The 21400-nt window shown below is 39.4% G+C and overlaps 1 protein-coding gene across 3 annotated transcripts in view; it reads left to right on the top strand.

The window, feature by feature from the left end:
* The window catches only part of EPC2 (enhancer of polycomb homolog 2), a 101409-nt gene that overhangs the window by 47125 nt on the left and 32884 nt on the right, over window positions 1-21400 (top strand). For all 3 annotated transcript variants that reach the window (XM_056117612.1, XM_056117613.1, XM_056117611.1), the window contains exon 3: window positions 13472-13617. In XM_056117612.1, coding sequence (XP_055973587.1) covers window positions 13472-13617 — 146 coding nt within the window. The remainder of the gene's footprint in view (window positions 1-13471; window positions 13618-21400) is intronic.

The following is a 21400-nucleotide window of genomic DNA, read 5'->3' as shown; positions in this document are numbered from 1 at the left end:
ATTATCAGTTCTTTGGATTAGTGATTATAATTTCAGAAAGTTGTGTCAAAAAAGTTATGAAAAAGCAAATGATAAGTAGGAAGGAAGGGGTGGAGAAGAGTTTTAAAGTAAATGGCTTAATGCAGTTGTTAAGACTTTCATGACTGGTAAACTTGTGCCTCTTTAGTTGCCTGTAGTCAATTTTTTTCTGAAGTGCTCAGAAGTAAGCTATTTAGACCATATAAGATACATGAAGAAGCCCTGGGAATGGCTCTCAAAAGTGCCTCCTTTGGGATAGAGAGATAGAACCATTAGGGCTATAAGCTCTGCATAGGGTCCCATGGTTATATCTAATTCTGGCCAACATACCCCTCTACTCCTGCTCCCCAAGCCTACCGGGAGTGTAGGGCCCAAGCAGTGCCATATTCTCTAGTGCTAGCATTCAGCCATCCGGCATGGTTGGTGAGTATTCATTTCCATTAGTGGCCCCTGGCCCTGTGAATGCTGCTTGGGAGCCCCCCTCCCCCACCAAAAATAAAAGCATCTGCCAGGCAAATGAAGAATGAGTTTGATCCCTGGTGAATATTTTTATTAACAAAGTCTTGGGTGTCTGATGTACTAGTTATATTCATTTTTATCAATTGATGATTATTTCATTTGCAAATCTTATAATTATCATGAGGTACTAAATTTAATTTAGAAGCCCGAACATTTAATTCCATACTTGAACAAAACCAGTAATTTGATTTTATATGTACTTTTGCTTCCTTTATTATTCAATGAATTTTTTTCATTCCTGCCATTAATGGTAGTTTTATTTATTATGTGTGGCATGTTTGGAAAGTACTAACCTCTGACTCAAAATTCTGAAACCTGTGTTCTAACTTACCAAGGTTAATGACCTTACGTATCAGTTTTTTGGTATGTAAGATAAGATATTCCCAGCTCTAAATTCTGTAAATTATATATTAACATATTCTCTTTGAAAATACATCTTTAGTAGTAACATACTAAAAAAAATTGACAGAAGAGAAATTTAAGAGTTAAAAATGCTTATAGGAGCAAAACTAGAAATGAGAAGTATCCAAATTTTAGTTTTACTTTGTTAAATATCGTTTGAGTAACTGTACTAGTTATGTGGTTTTTCCACAAGTGGTCTTTTTCTACCAACATAAAGGATATTATCTGATTTTAATTGGACATCTGGGCTCTGTTCTGTTACTATCCTTAGGAACTATTAATTTTGAAGATTTTTGAGTATAGCTGCTATACAAATTAGGTAAAGCTAATTGGATTCTGGATCTCCCACTGTGACATTATCTATCCTGTTTTTCTTTTGGTTTAAACATTTTAAAGATTAGATTAAAACATTTTAACACTCAGGAAGCTTTTACTCCCATTCTTTCCTTTCATTGCTTATCTCCTTTTATTTTTAGATTTTTCTTTTATTATTATTCTGTCTTATTGTTAGCATACTTTAGACCTCTGGATGTAGTTCTTAAAAATTTATTTAATTTTTTTTTTAATTTTTATTAGTGAGACACCATGAGGTACAGTTGTAGACTTACAAATTTTTGTGCTTGGGTTTCAATTATACAATGTTCAAATACCCATCCCTCCACCAGTGCCCAGAATGGCCGAGATTAGTACCAGGAATTTTACTCCATGGCTTGGAAGCCAGCCACATATGCTAGGGGGAAAGGGAGCTCAGGCAGAGAAGGGAGCACCAAATAAAGGGTGTTGGGAGGATCCTCCCAGGATGGGAGAAGCATGCTGAAAGTGGACTATAGACCAAACATGATTGTCACCCATTGCCTCTTTTGCAAACCACAACACCCAGTAGGAGAGAGAGAACAAAAGGGAATGCCCTGCCACAGAGGCAGGGTGGGAAAGGGGGTTGGGGGGTGGGAGGGATACTTAAAAATTTTTAAGTGTCAAAGCTGGGCCTCACAGGATGGGGGTGGAGTCGGCCCTTTCCTCCCTGCCCCAATGAGACCCCATGTTGCTGCCCACAAACGACCTCTCTGGTTACTGATCAAGCTGCTTAATGGCCATGATCCCAGAGACTCAGGAACAAATCTTGGAACCCAGCAGGTTTTAACAGAAATTCTTCCAGATTTAATTGTTAAAATTTCGGAATTCCAAAATCATGTAGCCACTGCTGTGGTCGCGTGACATCACGTTATTCATAATCAGCAGTTGAAAACAAATTGCCTGTAGTTGCCTTTTTGGCAGATCTGAGTGTTGGGGTAAAATCCCAAATAATAATGGTGGGTATGGTGTCGAAATATTGAATGTAATCAAAGTAGAGAGTAATGTGGACATCATCTGCCCCACAGGTAGGGGGAGGGTGTGGGATGGGGAGTATACTGGGGTTTTTGGTGGTGGAGAATGGGCACAGGTGAAGGGACGGGTGTTTCATCTATATATGACCGAGACTTAAACCCGAAAGCTTTGTAACTGCTCTCACAGTGATTCAATAAATAAATTTATAAAAAGGAAAAATAAAATAAATGTCAAATGTTACTTCTGTCTATTGGTTTCGTGTGTGTGTGTGTGTGTGTGTGTGTGTGTGTGTGGTCTTTTTTTTTTCTTTAAATGAGCCAAGACAGGAGGAAGTTTGCTTCTCTCCAGGCCTTGCTCTTATTTAGATGGACTCCACACTGCTTGCCCTTGACCACGGATGCTGCTTTTGTATGTGGCCATACTGGTCAGCTGTGTTCTCAGAACTAAGTTTCCTGCTCAGGAGAGAGGAATTCTGCCTTTAGGGTGAGGGAAATTTTTTTTTAATATTTCTTTTGAATTGTAGATGGTTTGTTTAGATTTTCTTTTTCAGGAACTACTTTCTCCTCTTGTGACTCAGGGCCAGCGTGTAGTATGACTAGTGCCATTGATAGGTATCATGTGTTACTGCTTTCCTTACGAGGGTCTTTGTACAGACCAGATTATTACTAGATGTGGTATCATCTGTGCCTGTGGCTCTAATTTTACTCAATTTTTCATGGATGCCTATTGTTGTACTCAAGGCGAAAAGAAGAACCGCAGAGGTCCAGGGTCTCCGTGCTAAAGCACTCTCTTATCCTTCTGCAGGTTTTTGAAAGGGTACTAGTGACTACTATATAGATTTCTCTGATAAATCTTCCTATTAATGATTTTTGTTCCTTTGTGGTGCTTTGGAGCCTCATCTGGTGATGTTCAGGGCTTACTCCTGGCTTTGTGCTCAGAGATCACTCCTGGTGGGGTCTGGGGACCCTAGGGGGTCATAGGGATCAAACCTGGGTCAGTGTATTCAAGGCAGAGGTCCTACCCACTGTACTACAGCTCCAATCCTTAATAATTTTTTTTTCTGAACAAAACATCCAGACATAATGGGGGTCATTCATATGCCTTTATTGTAGACAACTTTGTTGATCCTGCTAGTAGAATATTTGCTGCAGTTTATAAATCGCTTGTAAATTTTTAGATCTTTGGTTTTTAGGAGTATTTTTCATGGATATGTTCATGAATGTTTTTGTTTATTTGTTTTTTGAAGTAAAAAGATTTTATTTAGAGGGTTTTTGAAGGGAAGGAGGAAAGGGAAAGTGGGAGAGAGTGGAGAGTATGAGAGACAGCATTGCGTTCAAGAGAGAGCATGGGCTTCTCCGACCGTGAAGAAAGCCCCTACATATACCCCAGCATTAGATATGAAAGCATAAAAGGACACATCTCAAGAGGGGAGATGCAGGCAACACATGTGCCCAGGCACCACATGTGCTTGAGTAATTAGAATTTTCTGGTTATTCTCTCTCTCTCTCTCTCTCTCTCTCTCTCTCTCTCTCTCTCTCTCTCGGTATAATGGTAATTCTTTGTATTTCTTTGCTAGAGACTTACTGCTGGGGACTAGGAAGAATAAACCTGAGGGATTGTTGCTAAAATTCCTTCCTCCTCTGCCACCTCCCCTCCCCCCCCAATCCCCACCTTTGGAGGGAAAATTAAGCTGTTCTCAACAGCACATCGCATAAAGCAAATGCTTGAGACTAATTTCATGTGTATGTGTAGGAATGGAGGCACCAGAATGGTAGTACAGCAGTAGGGTATTTGCCTTGCGTGCGTGGCCCAGGTTCTATGCCTTGCATCCCATACAGTTTCCTGAGCACCAACAAGAGTAATTCTCTAGTGCAGAGCCAGGAGTGACCTCTGAGCATTTGTTGGATGTGGCTCAAAATACAAAGAAATATAGAAATGGAGACTGGGATCTACCTCAATTGTGACCACTTGCCTGGAGACCCTTGGGTTCGATCCCCAGCACTGCAAAAATTAAAAGAAAATTGGAGACTGAGTCTCTTGACTTTGCCCAGACCTTTAGATACAAATTGGTTATGAACAGTAATGATAATGTTTATGTGATTATGTAAATGCCGATATGTAAAAGTCTGTTGTGCTTTTATATTTGTTTCTCTTATTTTAGTACTTACAGATTGTTAGGGTATAAACACTATCTCATATTCCTCTCTGTCAGTTTGACAAATAAGTTTGTATCAGTAAGGTTTGGGAGCCACTGCCGGCAGTGCTCCGGGCTTGCTACTTGCTTTGCTCAGGGAACATCCAGTCCCAGGAATCTGCCCTGGGATTCCCACATGTGAAAGGCCCAACTCCTTGAGTGGTTTCCCAAACCCCTCATTCAGATTCTTCTTAACATTTAATGGGTGACTAGATAAAATGATTTCTTTAATCCTCAAAATACTGGTTTGTTTGTATCGTCTCAAACATGGCTTCTATTTCTATAATATCTGCTATCTCAGCCATTATGGGTGGAGGTGGAAATGGTGTCAATAGTACATGGAAAATGGGAAGTGTTATTTTGTCTTTGTTGTTCTGTTTTTTGTTTGTCCTTGCCTGAGGGGTCTGAAATACAGAGAAAATAATTAAAATCTTCAATAGGGAAAAGCAAAGTCTTTCTTTATCTTTACTGATCCACACACAAGACCACGTCAGCTTATAATAAGAATATTTTAAATGAGTTCCTGCACCTGAGGTCTGTTCCCAGAGATACCTACACAGCCCATCATAGCACAGCTTTAGCGTAGCTCTTAGCTAGTGGCAGGTGTTTTTCTTGGAGCGCTGGTATAATCCTTGCCTCAACATGCCTGGGCCAGCAATTCTTTTCTCTTTTATGTATTTTTAGTGTCCCTTGAGGTAGTAAGTAGCCAGCCTTTCAGAGTGACTTTTGTGGCCACCTAATAAAACGTTATTGGGATCTGATAACAAATTGCATAGATTATTTTCCATAAAACTTTTACTTTTTGTGCATAGTTTTGCATACGAAGGACATTTTGGTATTTATGTTGCCGAAGTGAGCACTATGAAGGACTTTTTTAAAAATTTTTTTTATAATTTATTTATTTATTGAATCACTGTGGGAAAAGTTACAGAGCTTTCAGGTTTAGGTCTCAGTCATGTAAATATCAAATACATTTCCCTTTACCAATACTTATTTTTAACCGCGAACCCCAATAGACCCCACCTCCCACCCCTCCCAATTCCTGTGAGGCAGATGAGTTCTAGTTAACACTCTATCTACTTTGACTAGATTCATTGTTTCGATAAAAGATGCACCATTATTATTTAGAGTTTACGACCCCCCCCCCCAAATCAGACATGCTGAAAGAGCATTGTGAAATGGTTTGCTTTCTACAGCTGGGTTTTAAGAATTAAATGATGTCGCACGGCCGCAATAGCGGCCGTGCGGTTTTGGATTTCTGCTATTTTACTTATTAACCCTGGAAGTATTTCTACTAAAAGTTAGATAATTAAGAGATTGGTTTCTGTGCTCTGGAGTCGTGGCTCCCGTGCGGCCGCCATCTTTCTTTCCAGAGAGGCCAGGGCGAATGGGGCAACACCCTTTCCCCTCCGGGCAGGCATGCTGGCGCGGTTTAACAAACACATAGTCCATTTGCTTTTCTGCTCCAAGCGGCTGGGTTTCTGTGCTAAGTCCTTGTGCTTCCGGGGCCGTGGCCGTGCCTGAGAGCCGCTCGTGGGGGGCAACTGGTGACCTCGGTAGGGCGTGGAGGACGGACCTGGAACGCCCCGCTTCCCATGAGGTCCCTGCCGCCCCCACCCCTGGCTCAGACCTTATGTTGCCGAAGTGAGCACTATGAAGGACTTTTAAAAGGCAGTCTTATAACAGAAATGTCTATGGTTTTATAATAATAGTAATATAAATAGATTTATAGTGGCCCATTCAAATCTTAAAGTGAATAGCTTTTGTTGATTTTTTTTTTGTTCATAAAAATTTCAATTTTTAAGTAAATTTTTTGCTATTGACTCACCTCCTTAAGACCATTTCAAGGAGTATCTCACTATGATACCATACTGTTTATTTTCTTTGTTGATTGGTGATGAATTTGCAGAGATAGCTAAGAGAAGAGACTGTGGCACAGAGAGGAATTTTGAAAATTGTATTTCCTAGCAATCTTATCTTTCATTTATACCCCCATTGTTTAGAAATAATTCCATTTCATTACTAATCTAGACCTAGTTTTTTCGTTTTTATGTGAAGGGCTTGATACTAAATGTTTTGGCCACATTTGGTCTCTGGGATATTTTTCTAGTTTGCCCTTTCTCTTCCACTTTTTTTTTTTAATTAGACACCATGAGGTACAGTTGTAGACTTACAAATTTTGTGCTTGGGTTTCAATTATACAGTGATCAAATACCCATCCCTCTACCAGTGCCCATTTCCCACCACCACAGATCCGGATCCCAGTATCCCCCCCCCATCCGCCCATACCCCCGCCCCCCCCCCCCCCCCCCCCCCGCCTCTGTGGCAGGGCATTCCCCTTTGTTCTCTCTCTCCTTTTGGGTGTTGTGGTTTGCAAAAGAGACATTGAGTGGCAATCATGTTTGGTCTATAGTCTACTATCAGCATGCTTCTCCCATCTTGGGAGTATCCTCCCAATACCCTTTATTTGGTGCTCCCTTCTCTATCTGAGTCTGCCTTTTCCCCTAGTTTGTGTGGCTGGCCTCCAAGCCATGGAGCAAAATTCCTGGTACTAATCTCGGCCATTCTTGGGTGTTAGTCTCCTATTTTGTTACTTTATGTTTCCCAGATGAATGCAATCTTTCTATGTCTATCCCTCTCTTTCTGACTCATTTCACTTAACATGATACTTTCCATGTAGTACCACTTGCATGTAAATTTTTTGACTTCATCTTTTCTAATTGCTACAAAGTACTCCATTGTGTAGATGTACCAAAGTTTCTTTAACCAGTCCTCTCGGGCACACAGGTTTTTTCCAGATTCTGGCTATTGTAAAGAGTGCTGCAATGAACAAACAAGTGCAAATGTCACTTCGACTATACTTTTTTGCCTCTCTGGGATATATTCCCAGGATTGGTATTGCTGGGTCAAGTGGGAGCTCAGTTTCTAATTTTTTGAGAATCGTCCATACTGTTTTCCAAAATGGCTGAACCAGTCGGCATTCCCACCAGCAGTGAAGGAGTGTCCCTTTCTCACCATATCCGCGCCAGCACTGGTTGCTTTTGTTCTTTTGGATGTGGGCCAGTCTCTGTGGTGTGAAATGATATCTCATTGTTGTTTTGATCTGCATCTTCCTGATGATTAATGATGTGGAGCATTTTCTCATGTGCCTTTTAGCCATTCGGATTTCTTCTTTTGAGAAAGTTTCTGTTCATTTCATGGCTCCATTTTTTGATGGGGTTGGATGTTTTCTTCTTGTGGAGTTCAACTAGTACTTTGTATATCCTTGATATCAACCCCTTGTTGGACGTGTATTCGGCGAACATCCTTTCCCATTCTGTAGACTGTCTTGTATTTTGGTCACTGTTTCTTTTGAGGTGCAGAAGCTTCTTAGTTTAAGATAATCTCATTTGTCTATCTCTGATATTTGAGCATCTTTTAGTGGTGGTGTTTGCCAGGGATTGTATATCAGTTTTGGTGCTTGCCAGGAATCTCTGCTGTGTTCACACAAGTGCCCACTAGCGTCACTCTTCCTTGACTGTTGTGAGACTTGTTACTGTGTTTGGTATATCGAATACATCATGGATAGCTTGCCAGGCTTTGCCGTACGGGTGAGATACTCGGTAGCTTGCCGGGCTTTAGGAGAGAGATGCAGGAATCGAACCAGGGTCTGCCGGGTCGACTGTGTGCAAGGCAAAACTCTCAGCTTCTCTTTGAATATGCTCACCAGGATTTGCACATTATTTTGTGGCTCTTATATATTCCTGACTGCAGTGCAGCCAGAAATCACTGGGATCCCAGACTCCGCTGATGCTAATCTTAGACAACAGCTTCCTGGTCCATACTTGGCACATATGGGGCACAGGGGATTTGAACTCAGAACCATGTGCTTGCAAGGCAGGTAGTTTAAGTCACTGGGCTCTTTAGATCAGACTTACATTCAAATGGAATAGTTTCTTTATCTTTGTATCTACTTCTTTTTTCTATATGTGTTTCCTTGATTTTCAAATTATCCAATACATATATAATTCTCTCAGTATGGTCAAACAGATAATGTTTCTTTTGTGATTCTTTTTCCCTCAAGCTATTTTGCTGCTATATTCAGACTGATCCCTTTAGACTTGCTAAATTATAATTGATCACCTTTGGAATTTCATTGCTACTCTTCTGGGTTTTTTACCCCAGTTCAAAGATTCCATAGTTTCTTTCATTTCTAATAGAACGCTACCCAGTGACTTGCTAAGAAATGTCCATTGAAGTTGGGTTTTTTTTTTTTTTTTTTAGATTTGCATTTGTGAAATTCCTTTTATTTAGCCACAGACTTGTTTGTTAGTTTGGCTGGGTAAAGAGCTAAATTCTTTTGAATTTTAGGATTGTGCCAATATCTTCTAATTTCTAGTATTGCTACTTAGAAATCTGATGTTGAATTCTTTCTATTAAACAGTTTTATATAAATTTATGCAAATTTTATGTAGTATTTAATATAGTACTATTTGAGTTGTTTTTGTCCTCTGAGTTCCTTTTTCTGCTTATTTTGCTCTTCTAATATCTGGATTATTTGACTATTTATGGATTCAAATGAGATCATTTTTATTTGATGATTGGTATTTGGGGAGGGCATTGATTGATTTTTTTCATAGTGGGAAACTAGTCTTACTCCTTCCCACATTCCCCACACACACACATAATTATATAGTTGAGGATGGGATGACATTGTGTGATGGTAGTGATAGTTTATGGTACAATGTACGGATTCCATTTTTTTCCTTTGGTATGAAAACTTATATGTTCCTTCAGTGAATCTTTTGCTCGAGTCCATAGGTTCTCTAGGTCGACCTTTGAAAGGTTTTTTGTTGTTGTTGGGTTTTTGTTTGTTTGTTTGTTTGTTTTGCTCTTTGGTTCTCACCCAGCGATGTTCAGGGGTTACTCCTGGCTCTGCACTCAGGAATTAACTCCTGGCAGTGCTTGGTGGACCATAAGGGTTGCCAGTTATTGAACCCAGGTTGGCCGAGTGCAAGGCAAACACCCTATCCGCTGTACTGTCGCTCTGGCCAACAGAACTTCAGTTCTTCTGGGAAAAAAAGTTCTATTTGGGAAGAAAAATATTTTTTAGGTAATTTCTTAGTGAAAGGTTTATTTTATTTTCAACTTTTTTTTTCTTCCTAATGTCCTATTTTCCTCTCCACTTTTGGATAGTAATTGTTGGTTTCAAGTCTTAAATTCTCAGATGAGAGGAAGTTTTCCTGATTATTGTTCCCTCCTAAGCCAGTTTATATTTCATTGTTCTCTTGACTGATAATCATGGTTATCTTTCATAAATCTGAAATTTTTATGGTACTTCTAGCTCATTTTTGTTGCTTTTGAGAATTTGTGCCTTGTGGGAAGGCGTGGGAGGGAGGGGGTCAGAAGGAATTTCAGAGCAATTATGTATTTATTCTGTCTTATTTAACCAGAAGCCATCTTTATGGTCACATTCAAAGTAGAAGGAAATTAAGTCAAATATACTTCTTAATTTTCTGTTGCTTTTATTTTTTTTAATTCATTCATGAAGTAATGGTTTACAATAATGTGAATGTTTATGTTTTAGGGGTATACCACACCTACCATCAGAGTGCTAATATTGTCCCATAACTAGCCATAGGACCCTTCCCTCACCATTATAAGCCAGGTGTACATTAAACACGGAATCATTTGTAGGTCACTTACCACCCATGGTTTGATTGTTTAAGGATGTATTCATCTATCTGTAGTACAGTTCCTTGTGAAATGAAAGAGGGGTTTCTAGAGAGGTAGATACACTGTACACACGAAGTTGCTGCTTCCCTCTCAGAAAGCAGTAAGCAGACAAATTTTCCTGAAAGGCAATAGCAGCTCACCTCTGCACTCACCATGTCACTGGAGGAAGCTTAGGGCATGGTCAGTGGAGGAAATTTAGGGATCAGCTTCCCTTTCCACGTCTTTTTAATTTCTCATAGTGGTCATGAATGCTCTCTTATTCCTTCATTGTTGTTTTTACTGTTTACTACTCAGTTAAATTTGTCCCAGAAGTCTTTTGCCCTTACTAGCTTTGTTCATCTGTTGATGAGCTCGCTACACAAATACAGTTACAACCTTTTCCCCACTTCTTTTCCCTCTTTGCAGGGAGGAGTAAAGAATTGTTTTAAGTTGACTGTGAAACTTAACACTATTTGTGAGATGTTTATTAACAGAAATAAAGGTTTCTGAGTTTCAGAACATAGGGTATCAATAAAAGATTCTGTTTTGTAGCTTAAAAACTCTCATCATTGGGGCTGGAGTGATAGCACAGCGGGTAGGGCGTTTGCCTTGCACATGGCCAACCCGGGTTTGATTCCCAGCATTCCATATGGTCCCCTGAACACTGCCAGGAGTGATTCCTGAGTGAAGAGCCAGGAGTAAACCCCTGTGCATCGCCGTGTGTGACCCAAAAAGCAAGAAAAAAATATATAAGACATGCTTTTATTTTTTCTTAAATTTTTATTAGTGAAACACCATGAGGTACAGTTGTAGACTTACAGATTTTTGTGCTTGGGTTTCAGTTATACAATGATCGAATACCCATCTTCCGCCAGTGCCCATTCTCCACCACCACCAGTCCCAGTATCCCTCCCACCCCCATTCCCCCCATCCCACTCTACCACTGTGGCAGGGCATTCCCTTTTGTTATCTCTCTCCTTTTGAGTGCTGTGCTTTTTTTATTCAGTACCATATTCACCCCTCCATCCCCTGGGTGACTCTATGAGTATGAGTAACTTAATCACTGCATTTGAAGGGTGTATCTTTTTCTGGTTGAGAAGATTATGTAATATAGAGATAAAGAGAAATACGGGTAAAAACACTGCAGGTTTTTGGAAGGAACAGAATATTGGAATCTGTGCTGTTCTTTTATAAATTTTAATGCAAAGAGAAATAATAGTATAAGAAAAGTTGTAATGCTAATGTAAATCTTTGCCCTCATTCTAATTTAACAATTTTCAGGCCTTGGTGTGATGAGTTCTTTCTGTTAATTTTAAAACTGTTTCTTAGCTTTTCTTGCATCTTCCTTTGTCTCACAAGTCAGAGCTCTAGCTTTTATTAATAATAGAATAGAGCAGATAGGTGGATGGAAGAGAGGGGAGTATGATTATGTCGTTGTATAAAGGTGGTCATGCAGACTTCGCTTTTGAACTTTTGAAGACTTGAGTTGAATTTAGAAATCCAGTATTTTTGCTTAACTCTTGCTAGCCCTTTGACCTAACTGGCCCTGAATTGACTTTTTAAAAGCATAATCTTGAATTGTTGGTAATTATAGAATAAAAAGCAATACATCAAAGAAGAAAAATTATATTTCACAAATATAGTCATGCTTATAAAATTGAGACAGTTTCCATCAATAGCTGTCACTTTTCTGACTTCAGTGTGTATTATATAAGTTAGATACAGTAAATTTTTACAAATGACTCATTGGGAAATAAATACTTAATGATCACTTATGGGAGTTGTGACGAGTTAGTGTTATGAATAAAACATTTAAATTGTCTGTCTTTAGTAAGTGCAATTGAGGTTATGTGTTTGCTGATAACTTATTTTCAGTTTTGTTGGTGCATCATGGTATTTGGGAGTGGGGCTGGTGGAAGGGTTGAACTACACCTAGTTGTGTTCCGGCCCCACTCTCAGGGAGCACTCCTGGCAGGGCTCAGGAAGCTGTATGGGATGCTGGGGGTTGAAGCAAGGTTGGCCCTGTAAAAAGCAAGCACGCTACCCACTGGGCTACCTCTCTAACCCCCATAATGGTCTGTTGGGTTGGTTTGGGGGGGTCACACCCAGTGGTGCTCAGGACTTACTCTGGCTCTTTGTTCAGGGACCACTCCTAGCAGTGCTCAGGGCCCCAAATGAACTAAAAGGAGCTAGGTTTTTGAAGTGTCTTTATAATTAGGGGTTGGTTTGTTTGTTTTGTTCTTAATTACCTGTGTGTTTACTTTTTCTGCCAATTAGAGGATAGCTAGCTTTACTAAAATTAACAAAATATACACATTTGTACCTATCACTTTTTTAAACGACCTTTAAGAACGTCAAACTGATCTGAGAATGCTTGTTGTACACTTCATAGGTACATCTTGCTGTGTCAGTAGTCTTTAAATAACTTACCTCTCTATTGGTGATTGGAATCACTCTTTAATTACCTGGGCTTAGAGCTTGACATTTGATTTAACACTTTCTGTTAAGTATTTGACACATTAACTTTATTTGTAGGAAGGAAGTGAGGGAAGGAAGGAAAGAAGGGAAAGGAAAGAAGACAAAAGAAAATATTACATCCAACAGTCCTCAGGGCTTACTCCTGACTCTATCCTCAGGGATCACTGTTAGTGGTTCTTAGGGGTACCATATGTGGTGCTAGAGTTGATATGAAATGGTATTCATCGTGTACTTTGAACTTCATCTTTTTTCTAGGTTAATAATTTATTCCATAGCTTCTTATTATGCCTCAACTACTACATTATACTTATGCTTTTATAATCACTACTTTATATTTTAGCATATATTTGTGATCTTCGCTTTTAAAATAAGTTTTGCTTTTATTGTAGTGACTTTTAAATTATATAAGTTAAACTTTAAAAATTTGCTTTTGTGGAGAGAGAGGGAAATGCCCTGCCACAGAGTCAGGGTGGGATGGGGGCTGGGGGGCGGGAGGGGTACTGGGATCCGTGGTGGTGGGAAATGCGCACTGGTGGAGGGATGGGTGTTTGATCATTGTTTAATTGAAACCCAGCACAAAAATGTGTAAGTCTGCAACTGTACCTCATGATGTCTCACTATTAAAAAATAAATTAAAAATTTGCTTTTGTTGTTTCAGTAAGTTCTAGGTTCCCTGAATTAATTTTTTAAAGTATATTCTTAACTCAAAACAAACTTTTAGATGTTGTTCATGGAGTACCTCTTTGGCCTATGCATTAAGGGTTTGATGAAGCATAAATATAACTCCATACTTTCTCCTTAGGAATTTTCTCCTCAGGAATTTTTCCTTTTCTTTTCCAGCCTTTAATCTAGACAATGAGCAGCCAGATTATGATATGGATTCAGAAGATGAGACCTTATTAAATAGACTTAACAGGAAGATGGAAATTAAGCCTTTGCAATTTGAAATTATGATTGACAGACTTGAAAAGGCCAGTTCTAATCAGGTACAGTACCTTGTAAAAATGTCTCTTACATTAAGTTCAATTAAGTAGCTTTATTTTGAATCCTTATTAGACCTGAGTATTACATTTTAATCTCTTGAATGTATTTTTCAGACAGCCTAGAATTTCTACTTACATATTCCTTGAACTAAATACTTAACAGAATTCCTTTCAGTGGGAGTATGAAGAGTGCTGTTTTGATTTATGTAAAATGTATGCTGGTTAAAATATTACAATATCTTAAGTAGTTCTTTTATAGGGTTTTGTGCTCGTAACTAAATTTGCTTGGTTGGGTGCCTGGGATATACCTTACCATATCTTTGTTGCTCAGAGTTATGTTCAGATACTCTTACTATCATTTTAAATGTATTTTAGTTTTACTTCTTACATTTATGGTATATGATTAGAAAGTAGTTTTTTTTCTTAAGTGGAACATCTTTATATGAAAATAGAGAATTTTAAATGGTATTATTTGGTTCTGGAAAACAATTATGAAGCATATGTCTGAAACTTTAAAATATTTTTGCCTTTTGATTTAATATTCCTACTTGTAGGAATCAGTCATTTTCAAGAAAAAATAGTGATTTTTGAATAGGAATTTTCAGAATAAATACAAGTTGTCAGATTAAATATTTTGAAATAATTAAAATAGTAATTTTAAGAGTCTTTAATGTCACAGAATGTTGCTATTAGAGTTTAAGAAATGTTTTAATTGGAAAACTGAGGTTTGTTTAAAATATTTGCATTTGTACATGGGCTAGGGAAAAGGAATAAAAAAGTACAACAGAATGCCACCAGTGATTAAATTTTGGCTGTGGAATTACTGCAAGATTTTTTTTTCATTGTTTTTGGCTCCAAGTTTGCTATAATGAGTATATGCTGATATTATAATGTGATTATATGCTGATACTATATTGAGATTTTGATTACCAGAGTGGTTATGTTAACAAATCAATTGTTGTAGATATAGCAAGATTTATACAAATTTCCTTCATATTTGAACTTTTCTTTCAATTCTTGAGGTACTATCAACTTCTTCAGAATATTCTCTAAACTTTCATGTAGTGGCTTTGTTTCCTATTTTGGCATTCCACCAGTCCCTCCATACCACACACACATTATGATAGAAAATAACAGGGGCTGGAGAATAGCACAGCGGGTAGGGCGTTTGCCTTGCACGCGGCCATCCCGGGTTCGATTCCCAGCATCCCATATTACCATCAGGGGTAATTCCTGAGTGCAGAGCCAGGAGTAATCCCTGTGCATCGCCGGGTGTGACCCAAAAAAGCCAAAAAAAGAAGAAAAGAAAATAAGGTACACTAAAATTAAATTTTATGTTTTGGGGCCAAAGCCGGTTGTGCTCAGGTCTTATTCCAAGCTCTCTGTTCAGGAGACCACAATAAGGAAGCACCAGGGCCCTACCCCTTTTACTCTCTCTCTGCCCCCTAAAAAAAATTTTGTAAAAAATTAATTTTTAATTGGATTTTCCACTGTTTTAAAAATTACACATTTAATTATCAAATGGGTATTATAGTTACTGCCGCAGTTTACCTTAGATTTTGATCACTGTTGTCAAATTAAGTTTTAGGTTTTTTTCTCCGTATGTAAATTTTTTTAAACAATTCTAGTTTGTTTAGGTCTTTTGGTATTTCTGTTGTAATATATCTGGTATCTCTGCAGTCTCCTTTATAATTGGTCTGAAATTAGTCATGGTTGAACATACATATATCACCAGAAGCATTTAGCTCTCTATTCTGTGATTTGCTTTCATTCATGCTTTAATATTTATTTAGCTTTAGGTGCCAGGAGTGCTACTTTGTTGGGCTTGTTATTTTGGGGGACAGAATCAAAAAGCATGTAAACACTGCAATTAATTCTCCTTATAAAACCAGCTTTATCCTATTTTTGTTATCTTAGATGGTGACAGACTTCTAAACTTTAACACAATTGATGAGATTCAATGAATGATAGCATCTGCATTCAGCAGTGGAGATGAAAGAGGGAATTTGGGGTTTTTTGTTTGTTTATTTTGGTTTTGGGGCCATACCTGGTGGTGCTCAGGGGACCAAATAGAATACTAGGGGTCAAACCCCGGTCTGCTCCTGCATACAAGCTAGTACCCTACCCCCTGTACAATGAAAAAGTAAACATTTTGTTATTTGGACAAGATTATGACCCAAATTCTAGAAACAAGTATTAAAGGATACCTAAAGACTTCTAATTCCTTATCTGTGGATTCTTGGATATCTTTTCGAAGATATCCTTGGATATCTTGGATATCCTTTTTGAAGCTAGCACAGTACCAAACCCAAGGACTAGGAATCAAGTTTATGATTAAACCGTGAAACCATTATGTGATTGGTAGAGACAAATTCCTGCCCCCCTCTTCCCAATATCATTCTGTGGAAACTGCAGTGAAAATGGGAAACATGCCAAATGCTATGACTTTTCAGTTCCTTATCTTTTTTATCTTTTTTAAAAAATAACTTTATTACAATACCATGATTTACAAAGTTATTCATGGTTGTGTTTCAGACTTACTAGGGTTAAGCAGCAGTCCTACCACCAGTGTCATCTTCCCCCCACCTGGGTCCCCAGACTCCTACATAGCCCACCACCCCCCAGGGTCCCCAGACTCCCACACACCCCACTACCCCCAAGCCTACCTCTTTGACAGGCACATGTTTAAGTTTGGTTGTTGTGGTTTGGAGCTCCTGTTTTCTTTGTTATTGATTCTGTGGTTTTGAATATATGGCTATACCACTCCTCTGTACCACTGATGTACCCAAAACCCTTGACCCCTGCCCTGTTATCCCATCCACCTCTTATTACTTGTCCCCCTTGAATTTTTCCTTCTATGTTCTTTTCCCTGTACTCTGGGGTCAGGGGGTGATCTAGGCATCGCCCTTTACTACACTGCAGTCCCTCATCCAGTACTAGTGGTGATGAGTAATGAGTAATGGTGATTTATCACATCTGAGCTCCCCTTGTTTCTTCAGACTGCCATCACTTTTGGTCTTTTGAAAGCAGTTTATTTCCTTTTGATGTCATTATTTTTCTGTGGCCCTTCTAATTTTCTTTTGCTGACACATTTTTACTCAATGATAAACATCAGGGTGTCTTAAAATTCTGCTATAACACTTTAGTGATAATATTTGTGGGTATGACTGAATAACTGTCATCCCATTGCTCATCGCTTTACCCTAGCGGGCACCAGTAACATCTCTATTAGTCCCAGCCCTGAGATTTTAGCAGCCTCTCCTTACGCGTCTTTCCCAATGATTGGAGGCTCTCTCAGGGTCAGGGGAATGAGACCTGTTATAGTTACTGGTTTTGGCATATCGAATACGCCACAGGGAGCTTGCCAGGCTATGCCTGTGCGGGCAGGATACTCTTAGTAGTTTGCTGGGCTTTCCAAGAGGTAGGGTGTGTGTGTGTGTGTGTGTGTGTGTGTGTGTGTATACATACATATAGACACACACACACATATATATAAATTTCTCTGTGATTTGTTGCCTAATGTCTCAACCCCATCAAATATGGTGTGTTAATTATGGAAAATGGTAGGAAGTGTCATGATGTGTCACACAGCCACCATGGTCTGGAAAGCAGCCTGGAGCAGTAGAGGTCAGCTGCCAGGGCTGGGTTCCTTGGGGCGGGAGGGCTCTCACCCATCCCCTCTGGGGCTCCCCGAGTGAAAACAGCCAGGCGAGGAGTCCGGTGGCATGGTTATGGGGGCCTCATTTTATGCTCCCTTCCAGAAGAAGTAGCATGAGTTCTGGAGGGTGGCCGATGAGGAGATTATCTGGCGCTGCAGGGAGTGGCTTATGGGTATGACCCCTGGGTCACCAGAGACTGGGGGAAGCAGGCAGAGGATCTATGCTCTCAGGTCCCCTTGAGCTCAGAGTCTTAGGTCACAAGGTTTCGCATTGCCTGGGTTCCGAGGGACTTCATTCATGCGTGAGGTTTGGCCCTAGCATGTGAAAAGCGGCCTAGAGCATGGCAGCGGTTGGGTAGTGGCAGTTGGCTGCCAGAGCTGGGTCCCTTGGGGCAGGGAGTGCTCTCACCCTCCCCCTCTGTAGCGCCCCGGGTGAAAACAGCCTGGTGCGGAGTCCCGATTTGCCATTGTGTTTTTTTACTACTTTTCAGTTGATAAAATGCTAACTAGTAGAACTTCTTTTATAGGATATAAAAGTACTAGGGTTCAGATTTTCTGGACGATAGCACAGCGGGTAGGGCGTTCGCCTTACAAGCGGCCAACATAGCCGACCCGAGTTCGATTCCTCCGCCCCTCTCGGAGAGCCCGGCAAGCTACCGAGAGTATTCGATATGCCAGACACAGTAACAACAAAGTCTCTAATGGAGACGTTACTGGGCCCGCTCGAGCAAATCAACGATCAACGGGAGGGCTTTTACCTTTACCTTTACCAAAGTTTGTCATAATCATTTGTGACTCTTTTGCTAATAGTTTTTGCCCAGTTAAATTTATATTGTCACCAGGATAATAGAGATAGTGATAGATGCCTTGGAATATCTAAGATTAGATAAATGTTAGATGGATGAAAACCAAAATTATGCAAGAAAATTATGTGTTACATAACAGCATTTTTTTTTAAAAACCCAGATTACTAAGAAAATGACACTTGTCATTGAACAAATTATAGGATCTTGAACTGTAAACTCTTATTGAATTTTTCTATTACTTGAAATATAAAGAGTACTAACCCCAGCAGAATGACATTTCTAACAGGAGAAAATAGGAGAAAAAAGAAAAAGAGGAGAAAATAGGCAGTATTTTAATTCATATTTGAGTTTCAGTCATACAATGATCGAGCACCCATCTTCCACTACCAATGTCCCTAGTAGCGCACCGCCACCATTCCATCCCATCCCTCCCCCTGCCTCCATGGCAGACAGTTTCCCTCTTACTCTCTCTCTACTTTGGGGCATTATGGTTTGTAATACAGATACTGAGAGGCTGTCGTGTTTGGTCCTTTATCTACTTGCAGCACACATCTCACATCCCGGGCACTCCCTCTGGCCATCGCTGACTTAATGACTCCTTCTCTATCCCAGCTGCCTTCTCCCCCAGCTCATGAGGCAGGCTTCCAAACATGGATCAGTCTTCCTGGCCCTTGTCTCTACTGTCATTGGGTATTAGGCTCATATTATTTTATATTCCACAGATGAGTGCAGTCATTCTATGTCTGTCCCACTCTTTCTGACTCGTTTCACTTAGCATGATACTCTCCATGTCCATCCGCTTATAAGCAAATTTCATGACTTCATCTTTCCGAACAGCTGCATTGTATTCCATTATATAGAAGTACCAAAGTTTCTTTAACCAGTTGTCAGTTCTTGGGCACTCAGGTTGTTTCCAGATTCTGGTTATTGTGAACAGTACAGATGTCATTTCTGCTGTGCTCTGCTGCATCCCTGGGATATATTCCCAGAAGTGGTATTGCTGGGTCATATGGAAGCTCAATTTCTAATTTTTTAAGGAATGCCCATATTGTTTTCCAGAAAGGCATTCCCACCATCAATGAAAGAGAGTCCCTTTCTCCCCACATCTATGCCAGCACTGGTTGTTCTTCTTTTTGATGTGTGCCAGTCCTTGTGGTGTTAGATGATATCTTCTTATTGTTTTGATTTGCAACTTCTGATGATTAGTTATATAGAGCATTTTTTATATGCCTTTTGACCATTTGTATTTCTTTTTTGAGGAAGTTTCTGTGGACTCTCTCTGTATTTTGGTCACTTTTTCTTTTGAAGTGTAGGGCTGGAGCGATAGCACAGCTGTAGGGCGTTTGCCTTGCACACAGCCAACATGGCTGACCCGAGTTCGATTCCTCCGCCCCTCTCGGAAAGCCCGGCAAGCTACCGAGAGTATCTCGCCCACACGGCAGAGCCTGGCAAGCTCCCCGCGACGTATTCGATATGCCAGACACAGTAACAACAAAGTCTCCAATGGAGACGTTACTGGGCCCGCTCGAGCAAATCGATGATCAACGGGAGGGCCTTTCTTTTGAGGTCCAGAAGCTTAGTGTAATATCGTCCCATTTGTTTATGTTTGTTTCCACTTGCTCTGTCAGTGTTATTTCATCAGTGGTTTTATTTTGGTAGTATTATTATCAAAGAAGCTCACTCCTCTTATTGATGGAATCATGCCTGTCTAATCATTCCATAGCTAAGTCCTTGATTTGATTAGTGAAGATTACATATTTATCAAAAGATGGACACAAAGTCCATCATGTACTTGTTTTCTTCATGTACCTCACAGGACATGAAAATTGCCAGTAATGCTGTGATTATGTCATCATGAGAATTTTATTAGATTGTGATATCTAATTCTCATTTTACCACGATCCTTGTAGACTTTGGGGAGGTATATGTATGCTTCTTCATTTCAGAGAAATTCATCTAATAGTAGGAAGATAACAGTTTAGAGTTGATGATTGGAAATGCTGGCTATTTAATTTTCGTCTCATATTCCAGGCTCTTGCCCTCCACCTAATGACCAAATTACTCAGCTTCTCTTGATGTAGTTATAAGCTGACTCCACTGATATATTGATAATAGAATGACCACTTATAATTCTGCTACACTAAATGTAATTGTCATGCAAACTAGAATACTTAACATTGTTCAGTGGTCAGACTATTCTAGGAGCCTCTATTAATTTTATTTATATATATAAATTTATATAAATAGCCAGTTAGCTCTACTAATTACTGTCATGGAACTGGAAATCCAAAGGATTCTTACTCTTATTCCATAAAGTTAGACCAGCATGTGCATATCAGACCATTTCAGTTTATCCATGAGTTATGATTTCTTTAAACTACTTTGTCATTAAGCCAACAGAGCAATTTGTATGTATTGCTCTTAACATTTTGGTGAGAAAAACTTTTCCCTCGTTTCCAAGTTCCAGGGAAACATTTCTTAGATAGCTTAACTGGTTTTGAAAATGAATCATTGAGAGTATTCGATATGCCAGACACAGTAACAACAAAGTCTCCAATGGAGACGTTACTGGGCCCGCTCGAGCAAATCGACGATCAACGGGAGGGCCTTTACCTTTACCTTTACTAAAATGATGAAAACATTTGCTATTGCTTCAGAAAGCATTTCCGTTTTAAAACGTGGAGTCATCTTGCTAAAACTGATTTTATAGGAATATGATCTTCATAAAAAGTCAAGGAAACAACCGACCAAACAATTTTATACCAGCCTTTATGGCCTGTCAGTATTATACTGCTGTATTCATGAAGGAGAGGTCGATCTCTGTGATATCACTGTCAGAGATCCCTGGGGAACCATCCTAAGGTTACTGTCCCGGGACAGTGCAGTTTACTAATGAACACTGACAGCAGGAAACATCATAGAGGGATTACTTACTACCTTCAATTAGTCTAAGAACTTTGACATTGTTAGGAAACTTTCAGAAAAAGGCTAAGTTTTTTTTTGTTTGTGGGTGGGGGGGCAATTTCAGAAGAGGCATGCACTTAGAGATTGGAGGGAGATAACATCAAACCTATTTCTCACTTTTTTTTTTTCTTAAAAATACAAAGAAGCTATTAGGCTTGAAAATAGTAGGTCTTCAAATGTATAGAACCATGATAATCAGAATTTTGAAGAATCCAGCATGTTTTCTAATTCAAAACATGCCTGAGGCATGTCATATCTTCCCGACTATCAATTATCCAGGTCTCTTACATATTTTACATAATTGATGTCCTGTGAAATCTCTGTGGTAGTCACCTAGTTTACAGGCATTAGACCTCAG

This window comes from Sorex fumeus, unplaced genomic scaffold (assembly GCF_029834395.1).
Source record: "Sorex fumeus unplaced genomic scaffold, SorFum_2.1 ptg000035l, whole genome shotgun sequence".
NCBI lineage: Eukaryota > Metazoa > Chordata > Mammalia > Eulipotyphla > Soricidae > Sorex > Sorex fumeus.
The sequence above is the reverse complement of the archived record's forward strand: the minus strand, read 5'-3'. Positions and strand labels throughout refer to the sequence as shown.